The sequence below is a fragment of the Xenopus laevis genome, chromosome 3L, assembly GCF_017654675.1.
Source record: "Xenopus laevis strain J_2021 chromosome 3L, Xenopus_laevis_v10.1, whole genome shotgun sequence".
Taxonomy (NCBI): Eukaryota; Metazoa; Chordata; class Amphibia; order Anura; family Pipidae; genus Xenopus; species Xenopus laevis.
In genome coordinates, this window is record NC_054375.1 from 85,485,744 (window position 1) to 85,513,128 (window position 27,385).

At 38.1% G+C, this 27,385-nt stretch overlaps 1 protein-coding gene across 7 annotated transcripts in view; it reads right to left on the minus strand.

The window, feature by feature from the left end:
• The window catches only part of cacna2d1.L (calcium channel, voltage-dependent, alpha 2/delta subunit 1 L homeolog), a 303,885-nt gene that overhangs the window by 140,188 nt on the left and 136,312 nt on the right, over window positions 1-27,385 (minus strand). For all 7 annotated transcript variants that reach the window (XM_041586546.1, XM_041586550.1, XM_041586549.1 and 4 more), the window contains exon 6: window positions 8,122-8,251. In XM_041586546.1, coding sequence (XP_041442480.1) covers window positions 8,122-8,251 — 130 coding nt within the window. The remainder of the gene's footprint in view (window positions 1-8,121; window positions 8,252-27,385) is intronic.

The following is a 27,385-nucleotide window of genomic DNA, read 5'->3' on the forward strand; positions in this document are numbered from 1 at the left end:
TATATATATCACCCTGAGCTAGTCAAACACACCTCTGATTTCAGATTGACAAAGTTGGAAAATACTTTTATAGTTTTCATTTTAATGGCATGCGACTTTTGAAATCTGTGATCCCGTCATGTCTCTGATTGGGATGTGCCTGTTCCTTAACCTGAATTTAGTTAAACACAGCGCTAGTGAGTTTCCACTGCAGTTTAAATGTTATCACATTTATTAACACTTTCCTGACCAACACATTTGTCAAAACATTTCCTACATCAATAATCTGATTTCTTTGTTTAACTGAACTCCATTATGTTATGCAGTGTGTTGGGGTTCCATGTGATATGTCAGTGCTGAGCTTTAACAACCACCAAATAAATAATGTCCCACGAAATTAAAAATAATCCCAAAAATACTTAGAAAAACACCATGAGAAATTTTACATGATTTTTTTAGGGTGTACTTATCCTGAGTTAAAATGAACATAATTAAATTTAGTTGTATACTTTATTATTGAAAAAGTTATCTTTCAATTTCGAATGCATTGACCCAGAGCTTGTTGAATATTGAAGACCTTAAAGTGATACGGACACTAAACAACTACTTTTAAAATATGAATGTACATTGGAGGCATATTGCTCCTAGTGAGCTCAAAGCAGGTGCTTATTTTTGAATTCCTGGTTTATAGATAAGTTTTGGTTGCGTAAAAATCAGGTATACTTACAGAGCCTCCTGTAGGAGGTCCACATGGAAGTTACCAAATGGTCAATTACTGCATTTATTTTGCACCACCCAGGAACATTTTTCATGCTTGCCTTGCTCTCCAGTTGTTTTTAAACCAGAATGTTGCTCTTGGGTAAAAAAGGTTGGGGACACCTGCTGTGCAGTCAAGCTCGAGTTGTGCTGTTTGTATCTCTTATCAAGCTGAATGCTCAGATCTTGAAGCAATTATGCTAGTACCAAAAGTGGAAGGCTTTAATTCCAATAAGCAGATATCTAGTTGGACAAATATGGGGAAGATAGAGAATAGTCAAACTGATGCTCTCAGTTAAAAATCTAAAATATAATGGCAGACAGTTTCATGTTACTGAAAGTTGAATGGGTGTATTTAACACTTCCATCAGAAACAATAAATGAAGAAATGTGTACTTTAAACATAAATGGGTAAGTATAATAGTACAATTGTAAGAATATATGTGAACAATGTAACTTGTACAATGTACATATATAAAGGATCCACTTATGACTGAACTCTCTGGAAATCTGTCAGTCTTTGTCATGAACTTACACCTGGTGAGGTTAACTTTGCAGGGATCTGTTATTGTCTGGTTCCATGAATCCATATTGATGATGCATTCAATTCAAAGAACACTATGAGAAATTGCTTCACTGGAACATCTAGGACAGCCTTTAACAAATTTAAATTTTCTAATGAAAATGAACAAGCAAATCTGAATGATCAAAGAGTACACAGATCATCATTTGCTACTATACCATTAACAATAGCAATAAAAATAAAAGTATTTCTAATTCTTTGACCAAAATGTTAAAATGCTGATGTTAGCAAAGGAAAGTTTTTGAATATTTTTAAATATCCGTGTGTTATTGATAGAACTTCTCTTTAAATTGCCTTTGATATAAATTCTTTACGCTCAGTGGAATCATAAGCATAACATATTCACATGTATTATCTTGTCTAATCAAGTTTCTGCACAACCTTTTTTTCTCATTAAGAAAATGTATTTATAACATAATCTGGATATGCACCGGAAATTAAGATCAGAAGATTAAGATAATATTTATTAATTAGGGAAACTGTAAATAAAGAAACCAGGTAATGAATATGCTTCTAACTAATTACTTAAAACAATGTGTATATAAGATACTTTCTGGATAGTACATGCATGAATGGAAAGATAAAGTCAGAAAAACTAATTAAAACCGTAGTTGCATACACATGTGACAATTGGAAAAATAGAAATTTTTCAAACCTCGGTAACAACATAATTTACATTTACATTTTTGATTAATTGTTTTAGACTGTTTTAATTATAGATAAATGTTTTTTTGTAAATATGTTTATGTGAATCCCACCCTACATTTTAGCAAAATGTGGTTATTGAAATAAAATTTTATAAAGCAAACATGAATACATGTACAATATGTGTGGTGAAATTAACATATGTTGCTATGAGTGAATACGGTAACAGGATGAATATAAACACTGCAAAAACAACTTTCACAAAACTAGAATTTGCACCTATAACTCTTTATAATGTTGATAGTGTCACAGGAGAAGTTGTTTAGACCATTGGGTGCTAGAGAAAAAATGCTAATAATTTATTCAAGCCAAACTAGTCAAGTTTCTATTGAAAGATATGCAGTGAATATCATGGTTATTATTGACCTTAGACAATTTACTATTACTGTCTGTAGATCAAGTGAAATTGGTAGGGTACTGCGTGTGGCAGATGCACAAATCATAGCGGTTCTATATGTATTGAAGCGACCAAATGCTTTTTATAGAACTATAATAAATTATTTAAAACTAGGTTACTAAAGACAATAATGTAGTGATTAAAGCTACTGCTCCCTTATCCCTGTACCTAATATCACAAACCATAACATTGAATATTTTATTTATTGCTCAAGGAAGGCAGAAAAAAATTACACCAGGGCTGACTCTTACCACCACTTACGCTCTGTGTGGGGAAAGTACTTATTGAAATTGGCATAGATTGTGTATAGTTTTGTTACTTTGCTTTCTTTTTCTTGTGCTATGGTTCAAGCCAATTTAGTTTCATATTTAAATAGTTGAGATAGGAAACAGGCTGTACCAAAAATGTGGAGATGTTTTTGTTTAGAAACTATTTATGATATGATGTTAAACAAATTAGGTAGTAAGAAAGTCTTGTACAAGATTGTTTCACACAGGACTTATCTGTTATATGCTATGTATCCTTTGAATTTTCGCCTGGAATGGCTGCCCCTATGGCTACACAGCATATTATTTATATAAAGTATAGCAGTTTTTTTGAAGCAAACACACAGCTTTTACCAGTGCATGCTAACAGTATATTATATGTTAATTGTTTGGCATTTATGTTCATTTAACACACCACAATGTGCAAAGTGAAATTTTGGATTCAATCACCATTTTACCCATAATGCATCACACGTTTCAATAATTCAGCATAATTTCAGTTGCCTGGGTTTGTTGTGCCTGAAGCAATTTTAGCCAGTGCACTAAAACTGAAAAACTTCTATGGGAATCAGATGCAATTGCAATGAAAAGGAAACAAGTCATTCCTTGAAAAGGAATAATTGATCTTAATGCACAAAAAAAGGGTGTGAACATGTGTTGTTTTCTCCATGTAACAGGCACATTCAGTAATTTCAGGATGGTTGGATGCCTTATTTTTGCAAATGAGGAAATAAAAGACTTATTATTACTGGGGTTATTTGTTAAAGTCCAAGGTTTTTTTGCTATAAAATCTGAATTTTTAATGGAAAAAAAAATCTACATTTTTTTGAGATTTATTATACCCCAAGGATGGAAAAAGTCTAAATTCCGAAAAATTCAGGCTTTTTAGGAATAAGCTCAGAAAAATCAAAGTTTTTTAGGAAAAAAATCGGGAAAAACACGATTTTGATTTTCGCACATTTGATTAAATCGTGCTTTTTTAATAATAAATAAGTTCAAATCATGGATTCTAGTTTGGCAGACTTTTTAAAATAATATAATAATAATAACATAAATAATAAATATTATATTTTGATACATTTTGATAAGTTTTGCCACTAACCCATAACATCCAAACAGCAGGTAGCATTTAACTGGTCACCTGTTTAAAAACAAACATTTTATTGGTTGCCTCGTGTTACTTCTCCTGGGCAAATTTAGTGCCTTTTATTACGTCTGGGAGTTTGTATAATGTTGATCCAGTTTTCCAGTTGCCCATTTAGACTGTGGAAGGCATTTTCCCTCCCTCCTAATACAAAGCAGAAATGGTTTCAGAAAGGGTTTTTTTCTTCCTGAGAATCATCTAAAAATTGTTGAACTTGATAGAGATATGTCTTTTTTAAAGTAACTATGTAATTATAATGAGCAAAATTGCACCATTTCATACTGACCAAAGCATATTCATTAGAGAATTTAATCAAATGTGAATGTTTTGTCCAATAAAAGCATTCTTAAAGTTCAGCTGTCAAACTGACCACTGAAGAGCATTGTTTAGGGCTCTTACACATGAGCGTTCCGACCTGCTCTCCCCTGCGTTCCGTTTTTTGGCGTTCAGCCGCAGGGGAGCGCAGGAATAGACACAAGTCATTATTTGAAATGGGGCTGTACTCACTCAGGCGCGTGTAGGCGCCGAACGCAGGTTCAGAAGCAACATGCTGCATTTTTCCTGCGTTCGGCGCCTACACGCGCCTGAGTGAGTACAGCCCCATTTCAAATAATGACTTGTGTCTATTCCTGCGCTCCACTGCGGCTGAACGCCAAAAAACGGAACGCAGGGGAGCACAGGTCGGAACGCTCATGTGTAAGAGCCCTTAGACTCTATGAGTGAAATTTCAATATACTCATCAAAGCAACAGGAAAAAACAGGGACAAGTTGTCACCAGGGTTTCTAGATTAATGACGATGATGATTGGAAGACATGTAAATGCAATAAGCAATGCTGCATTGATTAGAAAATGATTGCACATACTTTGATTTGATTCTTACAAAGTGCCAATGTGTTTTACTATGTCCAATGGTTATTTCAGATCTAGCAACCCTTTTTTTTCTGAAAAATATTTTTTATTTAACAACACAGAGAAGAACATGTCTAACGTGGTTAATTAATCCGATTTTCCTTTACCAGAATGACAATGCAATTTATATAAGTTATGAGGAACTCTACTTTGTCCAGTTACTATTATAGGCAGTGGCTTGTTTTAAATACTGTAAAATAAAAATGAGTGGTGCTAAAGAAAAAAAAAGAAAAAGAGAAAAATAAACGTTTACATTCTTTCTTTAGGAGACATTATTTTTCATTTGGCCTTGAATATCACATATATGCAGATGACAACCAAACATACAGTATCTAGACATCCCTTCATTAAACTCTGACATTCAGACCCAGATCTCTAACTGCCTCCTAATGATTTCCTTGTGTATGAACTAATGCCACTTCAAACTGAACCTAGCTAAAATGGAGCTCAAACCTGGCTTTTCACCTTTTTTCATGACTATAAATACGGATACATCAGCACACTACCTCAGGATTATGTTGGACCAGTAATTTTCATTCTGTAAACTGTAACACATTAATGCCACTGCCAAAATCTGCTGCTTTTTCCTACTTTATGTTGCCAAGATACAGAATGTCCCTTTCTTTCACATGTAACAGCTAAAACACGATTCCATGCCCTTATCCTATTCCATTTAGACTACTTCACTCCTACTAACTGATCTCCCAAACTTGATAAAGGGCTGGAAGCAAGCCCGAAACATTGTAGTTGCAGATCATGAAAACCATGTGCTAAATAAAGGCTTTTTAAACTAAAAATCCTTGAACAGATGTGTCAATTATATTGGAGCTTGATTTCCCAAACTACCACCTTTCTCCCCTGCAATCAAGCTTAAATTATGTGGCTAGAATTCTCCTGCTGTCTCATAAGAGGAAACCTGTCCACTGGTAAAATCCCTTTTGTGGCTGCCTGTTAAGCAAAGCAGTTAATACAAAATATTTGCTACCATTTAAAGCCTTTCACTCCTCTGCTCCTCACTATATGTTTTCTCTAAGTAACAGGAACGGAAAGCTCAAATTCCCACAAATTGACATCCAATCACTGGTGGCTGGTGCTGAACTGCAAGAAGGTAAGAAATCACTGACACTCAAAGGGCAGGTGCAAGCAGGGACAGTCCCTTGTGTTTTATTAGCAGAAAATGCATTTTCTACTAATAGAACGCAAGGGACTGTCCCTGCTTGCACCTGCCCTTTAAGTGCCAGTGATTTCTTACCTACTTGCAGTTGGAGGGTGCCGATCCCTTTGTCACCGTGCACTGGGCAATCAACATGTAGGCCAGGGAGTGCGAGAAGAGTTTCTTTTTGAATGCTGAACTGGAAAGATCCACGCCTGCCACGGGATCATAAATATCAACTGACTTGTTGTGCTGCTGGTAAAATTGACTTGAGACTCTATATGTTTTCTCTAGTGATAAGCAAATTTGTCCCATTTGGCTTTGCCATGAAATTCATCAAGGTTGACGCCGGCGAGAATTCTGACACCAGTGACTTTAAAGTCATTGAACGTCAGTTTAATTGTTGGCGGCATCCAAATTAACACCGGTGAATTTTGATGGACGAATTTTCGCAAATGTATTCACTGGCAGCGAAAAGTGCAAATTTGCCCCGAATTCACGTCTGGTGAATAAATTCACCCATTACTAGTTTTCTGTTGTCTCACTCTACATTCCTGGCCATCTACACCACTCCATCAGAGCCACAGCATTTTTACACCATCCACACCCACTGCTACCTCTTGTTTCACAATTTTCTACCTTGGACTCCTTATTGCTGGAATTGTATCCCTGTATTTCTCCATGTTTTGAGAACACTCTCTAAATCTCTTCAAAAAGAAAGTCAGATTCTACCTTTTGGAACACTAGAAGATATCTTGTCTGGTCCAGTACTCAAACTTAAAGACAAATGCCCAAACCTCTATACACTTTATCCTTTGATTTGTAGTGTGTTTTTGTGTGTATATGTTATCCACCTGCTTAAATTGCAAGCTCTACGGGACAGGTACATCCTTCTTACTGTGTCTTTTACACAGATTAATCTGAGACAAACTCACCTAGCTTTTATTTATTCCTATGGGATTCTTAGAAGCGTATTTATCAAATGGTGAACTCAATCTTTCACCCATTACTAAATCTACTCCTTAACTTCTGTATATTTATATTTATTACTATGCCTTATACTTATTTATTAATATTATGCTGTTCCCCATGTGTATTTTTCCATTTTGTAAAACTGCACAGCTCTGTGTATTCATGCTTTATAAATATACTTATACATTTTAACACCAGTTCAGCTCCAAAAAACTAATCAAAAGGGAGACTTCAAAAAAAAAAATTAAAAAAAAAATAAAAAGACAACCACTGGCAAATTCCTTGAGATTATTTCTGCTGGCAAGATTCTTAACCATAGTGATAAATAATCATAAAAATGACAGTTCTCAGTCATCATCAGCAGTTAAAGGAACAGTTCAGTGTAAAAATAAATACTGGATAAATAGATAGACTGTGCAAAATAAATAATGTTTCTAATATACTTAGTTAGCTAAAAATGTAATGTATAAAGGCTCGAGTGATTGGATGTCTAATAAACAGCACTTCCTGCTTCTCAGCTCTCTAATGCCAAGATAATCATTGACCTGAAGGGGGCCACATGGGACATAACTATTCAGTGAGTTTGCAATTGATCCTTAGCATTCAGCTCAGATTCAAAAGCAACAGATATGACCCATGTGCCCCCCTCAAGCCACTGATTGGTTACTGCTTGTTAACAAGGGTAACCAGTCAGTGTAAACCAAGAGAGCTGAAAAGCAGGAAGAAGTGTTCTGGCTATTATGTTAGACATCCAGTCACTCCAGCCTTTATACATTATATTTTTGCCTAACTAACTATATTAGAAACACAGCCTATCTATTTACCCAGTTTTTATTTTTTTACTGAACAATTCCTTTAAGGAGTTAAGAAGGAATAAGCACAGCTCATGAAATTCTTATGAGAAGTCGCTGTAAGAGTTTTATCCTGACATTAATGATGATGTAAGTGCTAGGATACTAACCAGCCAGTTTGCTTTGGAGAACTGGATATTTCAAAATAAATTAGATAAACTGCTGTGAAACCCAGACTGTCTCCTGTCAAGAAGATTCAGTTTGGAAAGCTTAGATATATACCACATACTAATACATACTACCAAATGTGTATTATAATGTTATAGTCAAGGACATGCAAATAAAGAAAATGAAAAACAAGAGAAAAGGAACAGCAAACTGCCTTTTAGCTTAAGCAACTGGCTCAGGAGCAGATGCAATAATATTAAATAATAATGATTTGGAAAAGTATATAAAATAACTTACAGCCCTCATAAATATCCGTGGGAATATGAACAGCAGAATGCTGGTAAGATGTATGTCGCCGAAACACAGGGTCATCTTGAAACACTGGCTTTATTCTTTGACTTCCAGTATCACTGTCATTCTTCTCTGGCTAAAAAAAATAATGAATACATTTATTTTTTTTTCATTACAGTTGTATGGGTTGTTAGTATCTGGGTTGTGTAGCACATAGACTGTAAAAAACTACAAAGTTGTAATGCAAATAAAAACATTGGTGAAAAGTAGTATGGATATGGGGTCTGTTATCTACAAACCCATTATCCATAAAGCTCTGTAATTTCCCTTTTCATTGTAATAATAAAACAGTACCTTGTACTCGATCCAAACTAATATACGTTAATCCTTATTCAAAGATAAACCAGCCTATTTGGGTTATTTAATGTTTCCATGATTTTCTAGTAGGCTGTAGACTTAAAGAATGGAGATCCAAATTACAGAAAGATCCATTATCCAGAAAAACCACAGATCCCCAGCATTCTGGATAACAGGACCCATACCTGTACTTTAATCCCCATGCAAGTGACAAAGCTCTTAGTGGTGTCTATAGATAAAATACATTAAAAATTTAGTTTTAGTTAATAATGGGATCCGGTTTCACATAAAACAAAATCTGTTAGTTTTTTTACATTTACATACTAATATATTTCTTAAATATATTACACCAGAAATAGAGAACCATTACAATTCTTAATAGTGTTTGGTAAAAACCCTTCATTCACCAATGATTTGCTTCACTGACATTGCCTGATTGGAAAATGGGCTTATACTTCAAGGTAAGCCCGATTGAACTGAGTAATCTTCTGCAAATGTGAAGACAATTAAAATCCTAGTGCTACCAGTTTCACTCTACAAGTGGGAAATGAAATTCAATCAATAATGGAACAGTAAACTCCCACTGGAAGAAGGATGAAAGATTAATTTTCTATCCACAGAAAAGATTTACTTTGATTGTTTAAAATCACACCCAGAAGAAAACGGAACTTGCTTTTTCTTCAGTATGTATGTGCCAGCTTTGGTTTCTCAGAAGTTGCCCTAATCCTCATCATCAAATAAGGGCACTACATACTGATATTAATAATAAATGTATATAGTTATAATAGTGCTCAGTTACTATGTGAAAACACAAAAAATACATCCCATGATGACATAATTTTCAATTAGTTGTAACCACCCTGGAAATTCATTGAACAAGAAAAAGTTAAAATTAAGGGGCACATTTACTAATGGTCGAATATCGAGGGTTAATTAACCCTCAATATTCGACCTTTGAAGTAAAATCCTTCGACTTTGAATATCGAAGTTGAAGGATTTAGCAATATTCGTTTGTTCGAACGATCGTAGGAAAAATCGTTCCATCGAACGATTAAATCCTTAGAAGGATTTTAATCGATTGGTTGAACGATTTTCCTTCTATCAGAAATTTGTTAGAAAGCCTATGGGGACCTTCCCATTGATGCTCGGTAGGTTTTAGGTGGCAAAGTTTTTTTTAAAGAGACAGTACTTTGACTATCGAATGGTCGAATAGTCGAAAAGTTCGATGGTCGAAGTAGCCAAAATAAAACATTTGAAATTCGAAGTATTTTTTATTCTATTCCTTCACTCGAGCTAAGTAAATTTGCCCCCTGGTGTGCCCACTTTGGGCTACAAAATGTTTTCATTAAAACAATCTAAGAAAACACTATAAAATGTGTAATTTCGTGACAAATATGCAAATAACTACAGAATGTAGTAAAAGCCACAAAAGATTTACACAAAGAAAAGTTAGTGAAAAACCATGCAAAATTCGGTTAACATAAATGAATATAGCCAAAAAATATCCTGACTTTTAAATTTACAGGAAATGTACTTTTCCCAGCTTTATAAATATGCCCCAAAATCTATTGTACACTTCATAAATTAAAAACCTAAAATATATAACTAGTTGGCATTTCCACAAAATTCAAAAGTTATCATATAAAATAGTTTCTAAATACATAAACATGTATAAATGTATGTATAAATCATATGAGGCAAAAAAGTTACTGCAAACAGCTTGATAATGACATATTGTATCTCCTTCTTTAAAGGTAACGTGCATGTCAATTCAATCCAATGAAAACCCCCCCCCCCCAAAAAACTACCAAGTCAGGGGTTAATTTATTAAATTACATGATTGAGACTATTTAGTGAAAGTGTTTTTATGTTGATTGTTAATATATCATAAATCATTGTGTGATTGGGAGTCCATACAGCTACTTGCCGTATATCTTCTACCACACCCAGAGGGACATGCCCCGGTTCAAAAGGCAGTCAACACAAAAATATTTATATCAAAAGATATATGTCCCAAGGCTTAAATCCAGTAAAAACAATTGTTTATTACTATTCACATTTTAAAAGATTGATACACACTGACCCCACAAGGTCCACCTTACGCATTTGGTACCCTCCGGCACTTGTGCTGGAGGGTACGAAACGTGTAAGGTGGACCTTGTGGGGTCAGTATTGTTTTTAATAAACAATTTGTTTTTACTTGATTTAAGCCTTAGGACATATATCTTTTGATTAAAATATTTTTGTGTTAATATATCAGCCTCCTAATGTTCTTTTCATCGAAATTATTTTATATTTTATCTCCAACATGATACCTGTAGTTTTCCTTACATATTTGCCCTCTTCTCAAAATGTATGGTCTATTTACAGGCCAATGTGAATGTTATCAATTTGAATGAAATTGGTATTTATTTTGTCAGAACCTTTGTGAATATATTGTGTCCCCCCAAAAAAAGACTAAGGTATGAAAAGTGGACAGAGTAGCCAAACTTTATTCTGAGCTTATTGAAGGGACTTTATTTTAAGTTCAAATTTGTTTTTCATAAACAGAACAATTTCTATAAAAAGGATTCTTTTTAGGATGGAACGTGTGTCATTAAATCAATAGAAAACACATGACACATGAAAATGTTTATTTCCATAAGCATATCATGGTGGTTAAAATACTTTACTGATGGGATCAAAAATGTTGTTGAGTGATTTTTTGCCTGGGAGTGTCTGCTAGCCTTCCTTAGGATCTGGCAGCATTTGTCCAAGAATAAAGGACTAGCAGGATGAGACACAGGAGGCTCTGTTGACTTAGCCTTGCAATTAATGTTTATGATAAATGTTCCATCGTCTCTGCTTTCCTTAATAACACCTGTCCTTTTCCTCCCTATGCTGGATCATGGAGTTCTCATTGAGTTAGTCAATGTATCAGAGTGTCCTGAGTCTTGAATTATTGTACAGGTTTTCTTGTCTTGTCCTTAGCCTCCATTTACAGACTTCCTGGTTTTGCCCTTGTAAGAATTTTATTCTAATCTATCATTCACAAAAAACAATGTGTTGCTAAACTGAATAGATAGAAGAATGTAAAACTCTTTAGGAATGTTTTGAATTTCATCCTGTTATTTATCTTATACAGTAAGCATACCACATGCCACCTCTTAGAATGTACAAATAAACACTTAAATAGTGAGAGCTTAGAAACAATTAAGCCCTCTTATTAAGACGGATTTCTATGACCTATTATACACCATTTAAAAAAAAGTGCTCAATATGTAAAAAACCTCTCTGTATTTTATATTAACCCTTTTTCTGAACCTCTACCATAAATCGGACACACAAGGCTTCTAATACACTCTGTGGAAGCAGTTGATTTAGTCTGCACAATATAGGCAACAGTTTGAGAGGTGTGTTGGACTTTCTTTAACTCTTCCCAAGCCTTGCACTGCAAACAAGCTATTATCCCAAAAAATGGACAACAAACTTACAGTACATAAACAGCTTAATGATACTGCAAAAATTTTTAAATATATTTATGATAAATAGCTATGTAGTTATAATTTGTCTAGAACATATTTACTTATTGAGGTTCATATAAAAAAACTGTAGTATATATTGGATGTGTATAAATGTAAAAGGTATACATATAAAAATATGGAAGATATGCTTAGTGAATTATTAATTTAAGTAATTTTATTGGAGGAAATTCTGTAGTTACTAATTTTACAGGTTATTAGTAATAATAAGCACAGGTTAGTAATCAGTGTTAGTGACATCAATAGTCAAAAGTCTAGACTTTATTAGATTGTGGCTCAGTTAGTCCTTAGGGGATACATCTACACCAAGAAATTAAAAAAAATCAATTATCAGTAATGATATTCTAAATTCAAGAGTATTACCAAGATTAAACCAGCTGCCATTAGGGACATGGTCCTGAAGACACATATTGGAAGCAATTATTAGTGGTATAGAAACAAGTTTGGAGGAAAATGTGCTACCCATGTTCTAAAAAATAGTTGCCGACTTCTTAATTTTTGTTAGAAACTGTTAAAAAAATGGTATGCTCAAAGCAAAACGGCTTAGCACACCAAAGAGCAATTGTATGTACTCAAAGGCATGTATAATTAATGTTGGCTCTGTGGATTCGAATGAACAAAGATAAAATGCAATAACAGCCTAGGGATGTGTTAGTGATGTATAACAATAAAAAAATATACCTTACGGTTAAGGAAAAGGCCAAATATTGTATAATAAATATCAGTGAAATAATTTGTAGAGAAATGAATCCCTAACTGAAATGAGTAAATCTGTTTTTCCTAGGACTTCCATTGTATTTGCTTACAAATACTGCCAATTTATTCTGTAAACTACATTACTAAATGTTTTCATGTTTTCCTTTATCAAACTAGGGGTGGCTTCAGAGAGATGTATATAACATTATATATACAACTAAATACTGTAAATATATAACATTCAGCAGTCACATAAGTTATAGGGTATCATTTTATGCGATCAATATGTTTATTGCAATGTGACAAGGAGGCCTGTACAGGTATGGGACCTGTTTTCCAGAATGCTCGGGACCTGGGGTTTTCTGGATAATGGGTCTTTCCATAATTTGGGTCTTCATGCCTTATGTCTACCTGAAATTCATTTAAACATTAAATAAACCCAATAGGCTGGTTTTGCTTCCAGTAAGGATTAATTATATCTTAGTTTGGATCAAGTACAAACTACTGTTTTATTATGACAGAGAAAAAGGAAATCGTTTTTAAAAATTTGGATTATTTGGATAAAATGGAGTCTATGGGAGACAGCCATTCCGTAATTCTGAGCTTTCTGGATATTGGGTTTCCGGATAAGGGATCCTATACCTGTACCAACATTTTTATAGCATGCAGCTAAATTCAGAACCTTTGTGTGTCTCTCTACATTCTGCTTTTTCATATGTTTTAAATAATGCTTTATCTGTTTGTTGTCTAACAGACGAAACCTGGAACTTAATCAAGACTTACATGAAGAATGGCTTTATCTGGTACTATAAAATGTGCAGGCAACTGGACAGTCATTTGAAATTGGTATTACTATGAGCACAATAATGTAAAGCTGCATTTATAACCCATTAAGCAATAGAAAATACAAACAAGACAAAATGTTGTAGACATCCTTGCAATAGATCCTTGATTTAATCTCAAGAAGCTAAAGTCTGGAAACTGGAAGGCAATCTCCCTTGATAATAAAAAAAATCATTTTTTTTTAAATAATATCCTTCTCTGTAGGGATCGACTGTTCGCGCTCGCCGAATGTTCGTGTACGTCGCGCGACGTTCGCCATTTTGGGTTCGCCTTACCTGGCGCTTTTTTTTGCCCTCTCACCCCAGACCAGCAGATACATGGCAGCCAATCAGGAAGCTCTCCCTCCTGGACCACCCCCACACCCCCTGGACCACTCCCCTTCCATATATAAACTGAAGCCCTGCAGCGTTTTTTCATTCTGCCTGTGTGTGCTTGGAAGAGCTAGTGTAGGGAGAGAGCTGTTAGTGATTTGAGGGACAGTTGATAGTAAGTTTGCTGGCTAGTAATCTACTTGATACTGCTCTGTATTGGAGGGACAGAAGTCTGCAGGGATTTGAGGGACATTTTAGGTTAGGTAGCTTTGCTGGCTAGTAATCTACCTTCTACTGCAGTGCTCTGTATGTAGCTGCCTGCTGTGGGCACTGATCTCTTCTGATCTCATCTGCTGACTGCTGTAATAACCCAATAGTCCTTGTAAGGACTGCTTTTATTTTCTTTTTTGTTTTTTTACTTTGCTAGTTGCTACTATAAGAGCCCAGTGCTATTAGTCTAGCAGTGTTGGGGAGTGGGACTGGTGTGCTACTGTGCTGCTCCTAGTAGTTCAGCAGCACCAACCCGAGAAATTTTTTTTTTTTAATATACATGTAATTTTTTTTTTATTTGACTTATCTTACTGTTCTTTAACGTGTACAGTGCTGTTTGCTGTTCTTCATAGTAGTGCACCAATAGTAGTGCACTTGTAGGCATTATTTGCCCAGTGTGTTCTTCATTTTCAAACAACTGCCATCTAGCTGTGTAAGCTTGTTCACATTCTGTCTAAATATCAATAATAATACCGTCTCCAGAAACACCACCTGAGTGACGTTTTTCAAGCAGCAATAATATATTCCGTATCCACCACTGCTGTAGTGTATACGTTGACCTTGCAGGCATTATTTGCCCAGTGTGTTCTTCAAACCACTGCCACTTAGCTGTGTGAGCTTGTTCACATTCTGTCTAAATATCAATAATAATACCGTCTCCAGAAACACCACCTGAGTGACGTTTTTCAAGCAGCAATAATATATTCCGTATCCACCACTGCTGTAGTGTATACGTTGACCTTGCAGGCATTATTTGCCCAGTGTGTTCTTCAAACCACTGCCACTTAGCTGTGTGAGCTTGTTCACATTCTGTCTAAATATCAATAATAATACCGTCTCCAGAAACAGCACCTGAGTGACGTTTTTCAAGCAGCAATAATATATTCCGTATCCACCACTGCTGTAGTGTATACGTTGACCTTGCAGGCATTATTTGCCCAGTGTGTTCTTCAAACCACTGCCACTTAGCTGTGTGAGCTTGTTCACATTCCGTCTAAATATCAATAATAATACCGTCTCCAGAAACAGCACCTGAGTTGTTGTTGTTGTTTTTGTTTTAAAAATAATGCCAGGCAAAGGCAGGCCGCCACGCAGAGGCACTAGGGGCCGTGCTGCTATGCTATCCTGTGGCCCTAGGAAATTGCCCAGTTTTAAAAAGGCAATGACCCTGAACTCCCAAAATGCTGAAGAGGTAGTTGACTGGCTTACACAGCACACCCCATCCTCTACCGTTTCTAACTTTACCACAACATCCTCATCCTCCACTGCTATGGCCACCCCACGTAACACTTCCTCCACCACCGGCGCCCCTTCTTCACTGGAGTCAGAGGAGTTATTTTCACATGAGTTTCTTGAACTGAGTGATGCGCAACCATTATTGGCAGAAGAAGATGAAGGAGATGAGGACGTTACACCAGATTTAATTCTGGCAGAGAACACAACAGAGATGGACATAATGAGTGATGAGGAGGTCACCGCTGCTGCTTCCTTCTGTGAGCTGTCAGAAGAAATTGATGCATCTGAGGAGAATGATGATGAGGAGATTGATGTTTTGTGGGTGCCCAGTAGAAGAGAGCAAGAGGAGGATAGTTCAGATGGAGAGACGGAGAGTCAGAGAGGCAGGAGGAGAATAAGACTTGGAAGAAGCAGGGAGGACAGCTCGCAGGGAACAGTAGGGCAACAACATGTATCGGCACCTGTGGTCAGCCGGCCAACGCACCCGCCATTGCCGCCAACGCCGCCAACTTCTACTGTTACCGCCAGATTGCCAGCTTCAAAAAGGTCAGCAGTGTGGGATTTTTTTAATGTGTGTGCCTCTGACAAAAGCGTTGTAATTTGCAATGAGTGCAGTCAGAAACTGAGTCTTGGGAAGCCCAACAGCCACATAGGTACAACTTCTATGCGAAGGCACATGAACGGCAAGCACAAAGCACTTTGGGAGCAACACCTCAAAGGCAACAGACAAACTAAAAGCCACCCTCCTTCTGGTCCAGCATCTTACTGCTCTACCTCTGCTGTCCTTGACCCGTCTGAACCACCCTCCACTCCGCCTTCCACCTTGACCACCAGTTCCCATTCCCAGTCATCTGCCCCCAGCCAAGTTTCTGTGAGGGCCATGTTTGAGCGTAAGAAGCCAATGTCTGCAAATCACCCCCTTGCCCGGCGTCTGACAGCTGGCTTGTCTGCACTCTTAGCCCGCCAGCTTTTACCATACCAGCTGGTGGACTCTGAGGCCTTCCGCAAATTTGTAGCAATTGGGACACCGCAGTGGAAGGTACCCAGCCGCAATTTTTTTTCAAAAAAGGGAATACCACACCTGTACCACCATGTGCAGAGCCAAGTCACCGCATCTCTGTCACTTAGTGTTGGGCCAAAGGTCCATATGACTACTGACGCATGGTCCTCCAAGCATGGTCAGGGCAGGTATGTCACCTACACTGCCCACTGGGTGAACTTGGTAATGGCTGGGAAGCAGGGAATGTGTGGCTCAACAACGACAGTGGAGTTGGTGTCACCGCCTCGGATTGCACGCGGTTCTGCCACCACCTCTACTCCTCCTTCGCTCTCTACCTCTTCTTCCTGTTCTTCCTCCTCTGCTGCTGGGTCCTCCTCCTCCACACCTGTGCACCCCCAGCTCCCCCTAGGCTATGCGACGTGCCAGGTACGCCGTTGTCATGCTGTCTTGGGGATGACGTGCCTGGAAAGCAGAAACCATACCGGATCTGTACTCCTGTCATCTCTGCAGTCACAGGCCGATCAGTGGCTGACCCCACACCAACTGAAGATCGGAAAAGTGGTGTGTGACAATGGAAGCAATCTGTTGGCAGCACTGAGACTGGGCAATTTAACACATGTAGTAAAGCAAAAGCTGGCTCTCGCACACCCAGAGTAGAGATGCGAAGTCTGGTGCTCAGTGGTAGAGGTTCGGCCACCTCACAGTAGAATCCAATAGGAAAGAAATCCACGGCACACAGGCTGCTGCAAGCAAGGAACCCCTTGCACGTTTAATGCGGAAGTGAGCAACGTTTCGGGGTCACGCCCCTTTGTCAAGCCTGACAAAGGGGCGTGACCCCGAAACGTTGCTCACTTCCGCATTAAACGTGCAAGGGGTTCCTTGCTTGCAGCAGCCTGTGTGCCGTGGATTTCTTTCCTATTCAATTTAACACATGTGCCCTGCATGGCACATGTTCTGAATTTAATAGTCCAACGTTTTGTCTCAAAGTACCCAGGATTCCAGGACGTTCTCAGGCAGTCCAGGAAGGTGTCGGCCCATTTCAGACGTTCCTATACAGCCATGGCACGCCTTGCTGACATTCAGCAGCGGTACAACATGCCAGTCAGGCGTTTGATTTGCGACAGCCAGACTCGCTGGAATTCAACGCTCCTCATGTTGGAACGTCTGCTGCAACAACAAAGAGCCGTCAACGAATACCTGTTTGAACTGGGTGGTAGGACTGGATCTGCAGAGCTGGGGATTTTTTTCCCCCGTTACTGGGTGCTTATGCGCGATGCCTGCAGGCTCATGCGCCCTTTTGAAGAGGTTACAAACATGGTCAGTCGCACCGAAGGCACCATCAGCGACCTAATACCCTTTGCTTTCTTCCTGGAGCGTGCCGTGCGACGAGTGACAGATGAGGCTGTAGACCAGCGTGACGAGGAGCAGGAAGCGCACGATTTCTGGTCGGAATCACCAGAACGAACCCAGGCACCTGCTGCAACGCAGGGAGAGGTGTCAGAAGTGGAGTCAGAGGAGGAAGGTGGCTTTGTGGAGGAGGAGGACCAACAGGAGCAGGCTTCACAGGGGGCTAGTGGTGACCTTTTGGGGACCCCTGGTCTTGTACGTGGCTGGGGGGAGGAGACCGTGGATGATGCAGTCCTTGATAACGAGGAAGCGGAGATGGATACCTCTGCATCCAACCTTGTGAGAATGGGGTCTTTCATGCTGTCATGCCTGTTGAAGGACCCCCGTATCAAGAGGCTTAAGGAGAAGGACCTGTACTGGGTCGCGACTCTACTAGACCCTCGGTACAAGCATAAAGTGGCAGAAATGTTACCAACCTACCACAAGTCTGAAAGGATGCTGCATTTACAAACCAGCCTGCAAAACATGTTGTACAATGCTTTTAAGGGTGATGTCACTTCAGGAACTCATCAACATTCCAGGGGCAGAGGTGCCAGTAATCCTGCCACGAGCGCACCTGCAAGGACAAAGCACTTTGGCCACTCTGTAACGTCAGACATGCAAATGTTTTTTTGTCCAAGGCAGTGCCAGAACCCTTCTGGATCCACCCTCAAAGAACGCCTCAACCGGCAGGTAGCGGACTACCTGGCATTAACTGCAGATATCGACACTCTGAGGAGCGATGAACCCCTGGACTACTGGGTGCGCAGGCTTGATCTGTGGCCAGAGCTGTCACAATTTGCCATGAACCTCTTGTCTTGCCCCGCCTCAAGTGTCCTCTCAGAAAGGACCTTCAGTGCAGCAGGAGGGATTGTAACTGAGAAGAGAACTCGCCTAGGTCACAAAAGTGTGGATTACCTGACCTTTATTAAAATGAATGAGGGGTGGATCTCGGAGGGTTACTGCACGCCGGAAGACTTGTTCTGAGTTTCTGACTCCCCATGCAGCTGTCCTTCTCTGCACGCCTCATGACTCCACACACAGCTGTCCTTTAGCGTCCTCCTCCCTCCACCACCGTTACAAACTAGGGTGCAAACCCTACTGGTTTAATTTGAATCCAGGTAAATCCTGAGTTTTTCTGGCCTCTGTGCTTCAGTGGCTGCGACAAAAATAAATGAATATTTTCAGCATTTATATGGCATATTTTTTCTGGCCTCTGTGCTTCAGTGGCTGCGACAAAAAAACCATAATTTTTCAGGAAAGTACACATGCCTGATTTTTCAGGGTTCTGCAACAGTGGCAAAATCGCATCTTTTATGGTCACCGCAGGTGATCAATAAAGTAGACCAAAACTGGGCCCACACTGCAGAATCAGTGTTTTTTGGTTCACTTCACTGTACATTGAATTACCTGACCGTGCACGTGCGCACAAGCACGGTGACTGCTAAACACACCACTACAGAAATATTGCCACCAACAGGACGAACATCCTGGAGGTGACAAGCTCAACTAGTAATTAACAACTATCATTTGCTCACTTGACGGTATCATTCATTAAAGCTCTTTGCGTTTTTTTGCGTTGCAGTAAGCGCCGCGTTTCGTCTTTGCGTGTGAACAGGCTGTAACCTTTACATGTAGACGCCGGACGTTTTAAAGCATTTTATTACACAGGTTTAGAAATGTAGTGTGATTTCTGCCCTTTACAGCACAAAACGCAGCGCTGTGTCAACAATGTATTTTTCAGATACATTTTTGCCCTTCATCCCCCTCTGGCATGCCACTGTCCAGGTCGTTGCACCCTTTAAACAACTTTAAAATCATTTTTCTGGCCAGAAATGTCTTTTCTAGCTTTTAAAATTCGCCTTCCCATTGAAGTCTATGGGGTTCGCGACGTTCGCGAACCGTTCGCATTTTTGACGCAAGTTCGCGAATATGTTCGCGAACTTTTTTTCCGACGTTCGCTACATCCCTACTTCTCTGTAATAATGAAATAGTATCTTGTACTTGATCCTAGCTAAATATATAATAGGATATAATTAATCCTTCTTGTAGGCAAAACAATTCTTTTGGGTTTGATTAATGTTTAAATAATTTATTTGTAAGGTATGGAGATCAAAATTATGGAAAGATCCCTTATCTGGAAATCCCCTAATCCTAAGCATTCTTGATAACAGGTCCAAAACCTGCACTAACACATGATATGTATAGAAATAGGCTATATGAAACATTGCTTATAAAAAGTGTTTTAAAATAAATCTGTACTCCAAACAGGAGGAAAAAGGGCTAACCATAAGGTGAATGTTAGAAAAGAATATAGTATGACACACATGTGGGTTTAGTGAGGACTGGAAACACTGGTAAAAATGTATCACGTTTGCAGCACTAAATACTGTGTGAAATTACAGGAGCACTTGGGATCATGTGATTCTTTCTAGGTGCACTGAAGATTGTGCACTGAAGATACTCTGTGGTTTCCCTGGAGCTTTGTGAGATTGTGAGATGTCTTGTAGTTGGGCAATTTGTGGGAAAGTCAAACAGCACCTAATATGAAATGTGTCCACAGAAGCCGAGGTCAATCAATTTATTACACAAACAAGCAAATAGAGAGAGATAGTACACAGCTCAAATACTGAGTCATATATTAGAATAGTATAGCAATAGTATAGGTATGCTGCACTTTATTTTTTAATAATAGTCTTTTTGTTTTGAAATAAATTTTTAGGGTTTGTCTATTTTGTTGTTACATACATACATATCAGTACAAAAGGCTTATGCTGTGAAAAAAACCCTTATTTTCTACTGTTATACACATACATTTGGCTTTAAATTTTGTTTTACCAGCCTAATATGTCTTTACGTTGAAAACAGCACATACAAAATTAAGGGAGCAAGGTGCTGTGTGTTTGCAGTATAATCGCAAGCCTGAAAGGTGTCACTGATAAACTGTTTTCTGTTGAAGGTCCAGTTAAAATTGCTAAGATCAGAGAAGATGTTAGATCTGCTCACTTATCTTAACTTATCTTATTACAAGTTGCATGCAATTTGATTGTGTGTGTGTGTGTGTGTGGGGGGGTAATCATGGTTATCACATTTACAAAGGTGCATTAAACATTTTCCATTTAGAACACTGTATGTATTCTTTAGTAAAATTTAAACATTTTCCATTTAGAACATTGTGGGGCAGATTTACATAGGGTCGATTATCGAGGGTTAATTAACCCTCGATATTCGACTGCCGAATGTAAATCCTTCAACTTCGAATATCGAAGTCGAAGGATTTACCGCTAATAGTTTGATCGAACGAAAAATCGTTCGATCGAACGATTAAATCCTTTGAATCGTTCGATTCAAAGTATTTCAATCCTTGGATTGAACGATTTTTCTTCGACCTAAAAATTGTTACAAAGCCTATGGGGACCTTCGAATTTCGAATGTTTTTTTTTGGCTACTTCGACTACGACTTCGACAATCGATAGTCGAAGTACTGTCTCTTTAAAAAAAACTTCGACCCCCTACTTTGCCACCTAAAACCTACCGAACCTCAATGTTAGCCTATGGGGAAGGTCCCTATAGGCTTTCTAAGCTTTTTTTGATCAAAAGAATTTTGTTCGATCGATGGATTAAAATCTTTCGAATCATTCGATTTGAAGGATTTAATCGTTCGTTCGATTTTTACTTCAATCGTTCGAACGAACAAATTGCGGTTAATCCTTCGACTTCGATATTCAAAGTCGAAGGATTTAACTTCAACAGTCGAATATTGAGGGTTAATTAACTCTCGATATTCGACCCTAAGTAAATGTGCCCCTAGGTGTTTAGATAAGTAGCAAAGAGAATATCAGTGCAAATTGCTTGTCATTGAAGTCAATGGAATTTCATCATGGCAATAAAAAAAAAGAAGTTGAGATTATCATTTGGAAAAATTAATCTCATTAAGGTTTAAAGGTAATTACTGAGCTGGTGTTCTACTCCACATAGATTGGAAGACATTGATAGAGATGGCTTGCTGTTTTCCAATAAAAACTGTTCTCTGGATAATGTGTGGCAAGAAAAATACTTTTCTTTAATGTGTTAAAAATAAGGTATAGGATATTCAATTTGTATTATAACATTGGATGTATTTTTATATTAATGCCAGTTACAACATAGTATCCTACTTTAATTTTGTAAATGATATTGTAAATGACTACATATACAAGTATATTATTATTCAGAAACCCAAAAAAAACTAAAAAAATAAAGTCAGTAACTTGTACGTGAAGCTCGTTTACTGTAATCAGTCTTGATAGCAAAACAGTAATGTTTTTTTTTTTAAATCAATAAATAATAAAGTAGTAATAAGGCATGGTATGGCATGTTATTGGAACCCCCTTATCCAGAAAATACCAAGTTACAAGCATTCCATACAAAAATCCCATAACTAAAAAATGTAAGAAACTAGACAAAATGTTAATTTTCAAGTTTTTAAACTTGAAATAGGAGTAAAATATTATAGCTTACTTTGTTGTTAAATATCATCATCAGAGACATAGAATTTTACCATGCAGTTGTATAAGGTTGAGAACGGATTGCAAGGTCTCCTGCTGATACATCTCATAGGTGCGAATGACATTCATTTTCAGTGACGTATATGTCAGAAACTTGACAGAGAAGTCCTTGAAATGAATGTTGATCTTTCATTCTGGCAACTCAATAGCTGAATTCTCTTTCACATCTTTAAATACAATGTCACACATTAAAATATTTGCTATGTATCATCATAGGTGCTTTGTTGTCCACAGTCAACAGGAATGTAACATTAATTTAAAAAGTAGCACAGAGAACACAGCGTTTTTTTCTTTTTGGTCTCATTCTGGAGAAAAACACAAGTTAGTTTGGCAAATGTTTTGGTTTAGTTCTTTCTTTTATTATGTATTAATTATATAACTTGGTTAAATTAAGCTAAAATACTAAAACATTAGTGTCACGAAAGCGGGACACTAAACCACACATAACTCTTGGGTTTGGCTATAAGAGGTTACACTCAGTCTCTCAATCACCTTACACACTGGTTAGACTAACATCAGACACCCCAAAACACACCAACACCCACAAAATGAATTTGCTGTCACCATCTATCATTAACTGGCGATAGAAACCTGATGTGACTATTCCCCTGACCCCTGGACGGGGTTGCTATTTTCAGGCAAGATTCTCCAATATAATATTGGTACTTGACAGTACCCAATATTATAATAAAAACATGGGCAGGCTATGATCCATATGTGGGTGATCTGATTGTTACCAAAGACTAATGGGGTTGCATGTTCCAGTCCCCCAGGAACCATCCCTCCTAATTGGTGGGTATAGGCTGGCCCTGTTTGGTATCATTAGGAAGCATGTGACCTCCTTATAACCAATATGTAAGTTATGAGGACGTGAATCCTATGACACAGGAGATATGGATCCATTCTTATAATCCATATTTTTCTACTAACTATCCCCCTGCTGCTCTAGGTCCATAGCTCTGTTCTTTGATCAACTGATCAAAGAACTGACTGGCACAGCTTCCTTGCCCAAATGGTGTGACTAGTGATGGGCGAATTTATTCGCCAGGCGCAAATTCGCGGCGAATTTGCGTGATTCGCGCCGAGCGAATAAATTCGCCAAACCGCCGTGAAAATTCGCGGTAAAATATGATAATGATACCTGTTTGGTATCATTAGGAAGCATGTGACCTCCTTATAACCAATATGTAAGTTATGAGGACGTGAATCCTATGACACAGGAGATAAGGATCCATTCTTATAATCCATATTTTTCTACTAACTATCCCCCTGCTGCTCTAGGTCCATAGCTCTGTTCTTTGATCAACTGATCAAAGAACTGACTGGCACAGCTTCCTTGCCCAAATGGTGTGACTAGTGATGGGCGAATTTATTCGCCAGGCGCGAATTCGCGGCGAATTTGCGTGATTCGCGCCGAGCGAATAAATTCGCCAAACCGCCGTGAAAATTCGCGGTAAAAAAACGGGCGCCGGCGCCGTTTCGCAAATTTTTCGCCTTTTCACGCATTTCGCGTGCATTTCGCGGGAAATTCGCAAATTTTTCGGCGAAGCGAAACGGCGCAAATTCGCCCATCACTAGGTGTGACTCCAAATAGTTTCAGAAGGCAGATATACAGTAGATGTCACCTTTCCACAGCCCCCTGGTGGGATACCCAAACAAGGGTCTCTTTGTAAACCTGAGACCAAATATTTCCTGTGCTAACCCTTATGGTGCCAGAGCAATTCTGCCCTGGCATCACAATTAGTACAAGCCTGCCCCCATAATGCATAATCAGATATCACATTTCACAATGTTAGCTGAGTCATTAAAAACTTGTCAAAATGTTGTGCCCACTTTCTATACAACTATTCAATCATCTTTCAGCCATATAGTAAAATGCATATAATGCATAATATCAGTAAGTATACAAAGGAATTGTCAGCAGAGAAAGTAATTTAAAAAAGTGATTGTTCCTCTATATACTATATACATATTTCTTTCTGCTCACAACAATAAGGGAAAAACAAACTCACATACTGTACTAGCATATGGTCTATTATATAATATATGGATAAGCATTTTGCCAAACCATTACCTACAAAAATGCTAAAGCATAACGTTTCTAAGCTTGACCATGAATCTGATTTACCAGCATTTGAAGAATCTGAGGATTCACTGGAATCAGAATAACAGTACCAGCCTTTCAGAAGGGACAAAATAAAGCTACTAGTGAAGCACAAAATCATGTTGTGTGTCTTAACTCCCTACTTTAGGCAAAAATGTGATGGCCTTCAGCAGATCATCAATATAACTCCAGTTATTGCTAATGCACCCATCAACTACAGGGACACAAATGATTCAGAAGATAACACACTATACAAGACAATATTATATGTCTAGTATACTTATGGTGTTGTTATAAATGTATATATTTATAATATTAAATTTATATGTATAATTTACAATTAAAACACATGCAGTTTATAGAATATCAATTAAGTCACACCATGCCCCTTATCCTTTTCTACATGCATGCAAATAAAAATCCCTGCATGCAGGGATGGGAGTCTCGTCTGAAAAAGGATAATTAGCTTAGCACTTTCCCAACATGTAATCTTATGGAATGTGGGAGGTTTAAACTTTCCACAAAAAAAGCAAAAATGTTTTGAACTATCTTAAGAACACCAAACCTGATGTTATTTTTCTATATAATAATGTGAGTTCAAAGATATATATATATACAGGAATTCATGAGATCAAATTATACTAAGCAAACATCAAGTAGTGGTTATACACTTTCATAAGTATTTGCTATATGAGAATTATATCCACTCAGACACTGAAAGCAGATGTTAAGGTAACATTAAAACTTGGAGTAATTTACAATTTCTTTAACATTCATGCTCTAAATACCCTGAACCATTTTACACTAAATGCTCACAGACAAACAAAAACATTTAATCCTAAAATTAAATTTATTCGGAATTCCAAATTAAGAGAAACGTTTTTATTTTGTTTGTTGGGAGTTATGCCCTTGGAACTAGGGGCTGAATCACATTAACTCTGGTCCTTTGTTTGACTGGCCATAGACAGTATCAAAAAATATTTACTATTTCTTGGAATTTCAAAATGTCATTAATCCCAAAATGGATAAATTAAACCTGGAACAAATCTCCTGTACACATTATATTGAAAACATAAATTATTTTACTTCTCACTGTCCATTGGTGGACCCTGCTCCCCCATGCTGCAAAGGACTACATTTTCCAGGTGTAGAAGACCTATTTCCATATTGAATCTTATATCGGCTTCTGTAGTTATTTCAGACTAAGCTCCTGTTCATTTAAAATACAGATTAGCCACATCAACCCCTGTATTTACAACTCGAAATTTTCATCTTACAAGCACACTACAGATTTCCAGTTTGTATCCTGGGAAAACTATAGAAGATGATGATCTGGGACATTATGGGACAGGTCTGTTTTGGGGTGCATCTATTGAAGTTTATTGTGGCACTTTTTTTCATATATGTCACAAAAAGACACTGCACTTATGTGAAAATTATTAAGAATTCTTACAGAATAACAGTTAACAGTTAAAACTATTAAATTATCCGGTAGCTCAAGAAACATTTAATTCCATGCTAAGGTTAGATTTCACTGAAGTTAGATTCACTTTTAAGGTAGCAGATAAGCTATATGAATGAGTAAACACAGATGCCTACACAATATTCATCCCTGGCACATCCACTAGGTCAGGCATTAGCAGAGGTAGACCCCGACTAAATCCATGGTGTAAGTACAAGACAGAATCTGTTAAATTGTAAATAGAAATTACTTTTACCCAATTTATCAGATATCATAGGAAGCGTAGAGTTTTAAGGGTGACAATAGTCTCATGTTGTCTTATGACAAGAGGATAGTGCCACACCTGAAAGTTTGCATTTTATAACATACAGTATATCTCTGTAACAAATGGAACCCAAACCCAGAAATCCAGAACTAACTCCAAGATTCTGGTCTAAGCCCGCTCTTCTGCCTGTAGCATCCACCTTTAGCTTTGGGTGGAGCCCTCCGCTACTCAGATGCCGCAAGGTCTTATTGTGGGAGAACAATGGAGAGAGTTCTGGGCAAGCTGGGAACCAAATGTGCATGGATGGGACAAAGGAGCAGTAAGTGAAGTTGAGGAACAGGCCAGATCAAACCACATGGGTAACAAGGTCTCAATAAGAATATCAGGAGCAGGGTTGGGGTCACAAGTCAAGGTCATACACAGACAGAACAGCACAGTACTGAACCGAATACAAGAGAGTCCACAGCCAGACAGGAGTCAGTTCAGGCAGCAAGAAGCAGTGTCAGGGACAGGCAAGGGTCAATACACAGGAACACACTCAGAACAACAATTAGAAAAAACCCAGGAACTTGGAGGGAACCTTTGGATTGGGCAATGTATTACAGTTAGAGTGCCCTTTAAATATTTAAAATTTGTGCCACTGCGCGATGATGTCACACAGTGCTCTGAGATTTCTGAAAGTACCCGAAGTGCCGTGCAACCCAGAAGAGCCATGAATCGCTACCAGCACAGGACGAATCAGGCAGCGGGTGTCCCCGCATACAAGATGATGGGCTTCCCCACCGCCTGCCAGGTGATTAGTGATGGGCGAATTTGCGCCGTTTCGCTTCGCCGAAAAATTCGGGAATTTCGAGCGAAATGGTGAAAAATTAGTGAAACGGCGCCGGTGTCTAGTTTTTGACGCCGGCGCCCGTTTTTGACGCCGGCGCCCGTTTTTTCAACGCCGGCACCCGTTTTTTCGACGCCAGCGCCCGCTTTTTTTCGAAAAAATTTTTTTGATGCCGGCGAATTTTTTCCTGCGAATTTTCGGGGCGTTTCGCGAATTTATTCGCCTGCCACGAATCGCGCAAATTCGCCACGAATTCGCGCCTGGCGAATAAATTCGCCCATCACTACAGGTGATTTCTTTACAATCTCCTTCCAGAAAAATTAGGTTAAATCCTTGGAATTCCAATAGATGTTTTTCATTTTGGGCTTTAAAATTAAATTTTTTTACATTTTTTATTTATTTATTCATTTTATTTTTGAGTAAGTGTTCAGGCATTTTAGGTT